The 2305-nt window shown below is 23.3% G+C and overlaps 1 protein-coding gene across 1 annotated transcript; it reads left to right on the plus strand.

Moving 5' to 3' along the window:
* Positions 1-13: 13 nt before the first annotated feature.
* On the plus strand, positions 14-827 carry LOC112466162 (elongation of very long chain fatty acids protein AAEL008004-like; the record flags this gene model as incomplete). Its single annotated transcript, XM_025034096.1, has 2 exons — positions 14-262; positions 662-827. Coding segments are annotated over 2 exons (408 nt in total), but the record flags the coding sequence as incomplete, so codon positions are not given.
* Between the last annotated feature and the right edge of the window lie 1478 nt (positions 828-2305).

The raw sequence follows: 2305 nt of genomic DNA on the forward strand, positions 1-2305 counted from the left end.
AAATGTTTTGCTTTTTAAGGTATTTTTCGTTTTGAGAAAGAAGCAAAATCAGATTACTTTTCTTCATGTTTACCATCATACTATCATGGCAGTCTTCTCGTGGTGCTATTTGAAATTCCTGCCTGGTGAACAAGGTGTTATCATAGGTTTCTTGAATTTTTTGGTCCATGTTATTATGTACAGTTATTATTTGATTGCGGCTCTTGGCCCTAAGTACAAAAAGTATCTTTGGTGGAAGAAATATATGACTTCAATTCAGCTGGTAATTAACTTTTGTATAATTGACTGTTAAAGCAAATTACAGAAATTAAACAAAGATGTTTATAATATTATAAATATGAATTTTTTAATATTATAAATATATCTAATAATATTTTATATTACGTTCTATCGTAATATTTTTAACAACATACACATGACAGAATTTTGTTATAAATGTCTGTGTTATTTTTCTTTGTTATTCTTTTTTGTTAATGTCGTAAAATAATAGTATCTATTAATTTAACCAAAAATGATAGGATGTTTTGCCAATATCTATTAATTTAATTTATATATAATATATTTTTAATTTAATTGTTTGTCAAATAAAATAAACAAATTACGGAAACGTTAGCTATACAAATCAAATTTAATAACTCTCTAATTCTGTTTCAAATTTCAGCTGCAGTTTGTTTTAATATTAATTCACCTAATATTAACATTGATTATGGATTGTCGAACACCAAAAGCTCTGACTTATTTCTTCGTAATAGTTACTATAAGTTTTATGTATTTATTTAACGACTTTTATCGTCAAGCGTATAAGAAGAAAATGAAGTAGTAATTAGTTATAATTATTACACTTTGCAAATAATTAATAAATTCGACAAAAATAAATGTATATATAATCTATCTTTATCTAAGTTTTATATAAATAATAAAGGAATAATATTGTTAAGGAAACACAGAACAAAATATATGGCTACAACCTACAATGCAGCAATTTAATTTAATGTTATGTCTTTTCTTTCTTAATTATTTATTTATTTATTTATATCTAAAAATTAAAATTTATTTATTTTATTACATTTTTATTTCACTACTTAAGCATTTATTACAAAAAAATCCACATAATTTTTTTTAGCTTCTTCCGGTTTGACCGAATATAATTACAATAAAGATCTTATTAACTTTTAAATTTTTCTATACAAACTATATATTTTTAATTTAAAAATTTAAATAAAATTTAATTTGATAAAAATTTAGTTCAAAAAAATATACATAGATATGTATATTTCTAATATGTCTTAATTAAAATTACTTTGTTATACGAAAAATTACATATTTTAAATAATTTAGACAATACAAAATGTGTATGAACAATATAAAATATAACAAAAAAAGAAACTTATATAAGAACGATATAAAATTTTATAATGGCACATAGCAAACACGAAGACATGGGCAATGTGTATGATACAAATGGCATGAAAAAAATCAACATCTTATTCAAATTTTATGTCATTAATTACAATTGGTAAGCATACTTTGTTCTTTAGATCTTGTCTACAGCTTTCCAATGACAATGTTTAGTCTATTATAAACTATGTATTTTTCACGGTAACTATATTTATTATTTTCTTAAATAAGCAAAAGTCAAATTTTGCGAAAATTTTGTTAAAAGGTAAAATAAACAGTTACAACACAATGTGTCATAATAATGATATACTTTTATTCTATAACAAATTACACGCATAATATATAATACAAGATTGCGGTTGACATAATTAGTTATCCATCCAAGTGAGGCCGTAGCATTTAAGCAATCGACCTTATTGTTCTGAAACTGCAATTCTTTGAAATCGAATAATTTCGAAATTAAAAGAAACATAGCAGCTGATAATTATTTACATTAAGAATCCCCCATTTCAGTATTTCCAAAGCATAGTACGCCAAACCTTACGCATATTTTATTTATCCCAAGATATATTAAAATTGTTATAAAATTATTATTGAAATATAAAATGAGATGAAGATGAAAAGAAGAAAGAAGAAAGATAGGAAATTATGAGACATTTTATGAGGCACTAAGCAATTGACGCAAATTAGCAAGCAAACTTAAACCCATATTTTTTGGATTTAATTAATCATTATTTTTTATATTAACGCTTTTTTACGGCGTACATCCGAAATTGATTTTCCTCGTTTAGATTAAACATTTATTTTTTTTTAATTTGCATTAAAATTTATTTTCAATTTCTATATAAAAAATTAAGATTAAAAAATGTAATAATCGCAATCTATTGCAGCGCCACGTACTTTTATT

The sequence above is a fragment of the Temnothorax curvispinosus genome, unplaced genomic scaffold (assembly GCF_003070985.1).
Source record: "Temnothorax curvispinosus isolate PA1 unplaced genomic scaffold, ASM307098v1 QBEX01015955.1, whole genome shotgun sequence".
NCBI lineage: Eukaryota > Metazoa > Arthropoda > Insecta > Hymenoptera > Formicidae > Temnothorax > Temnothorax curvispinosus.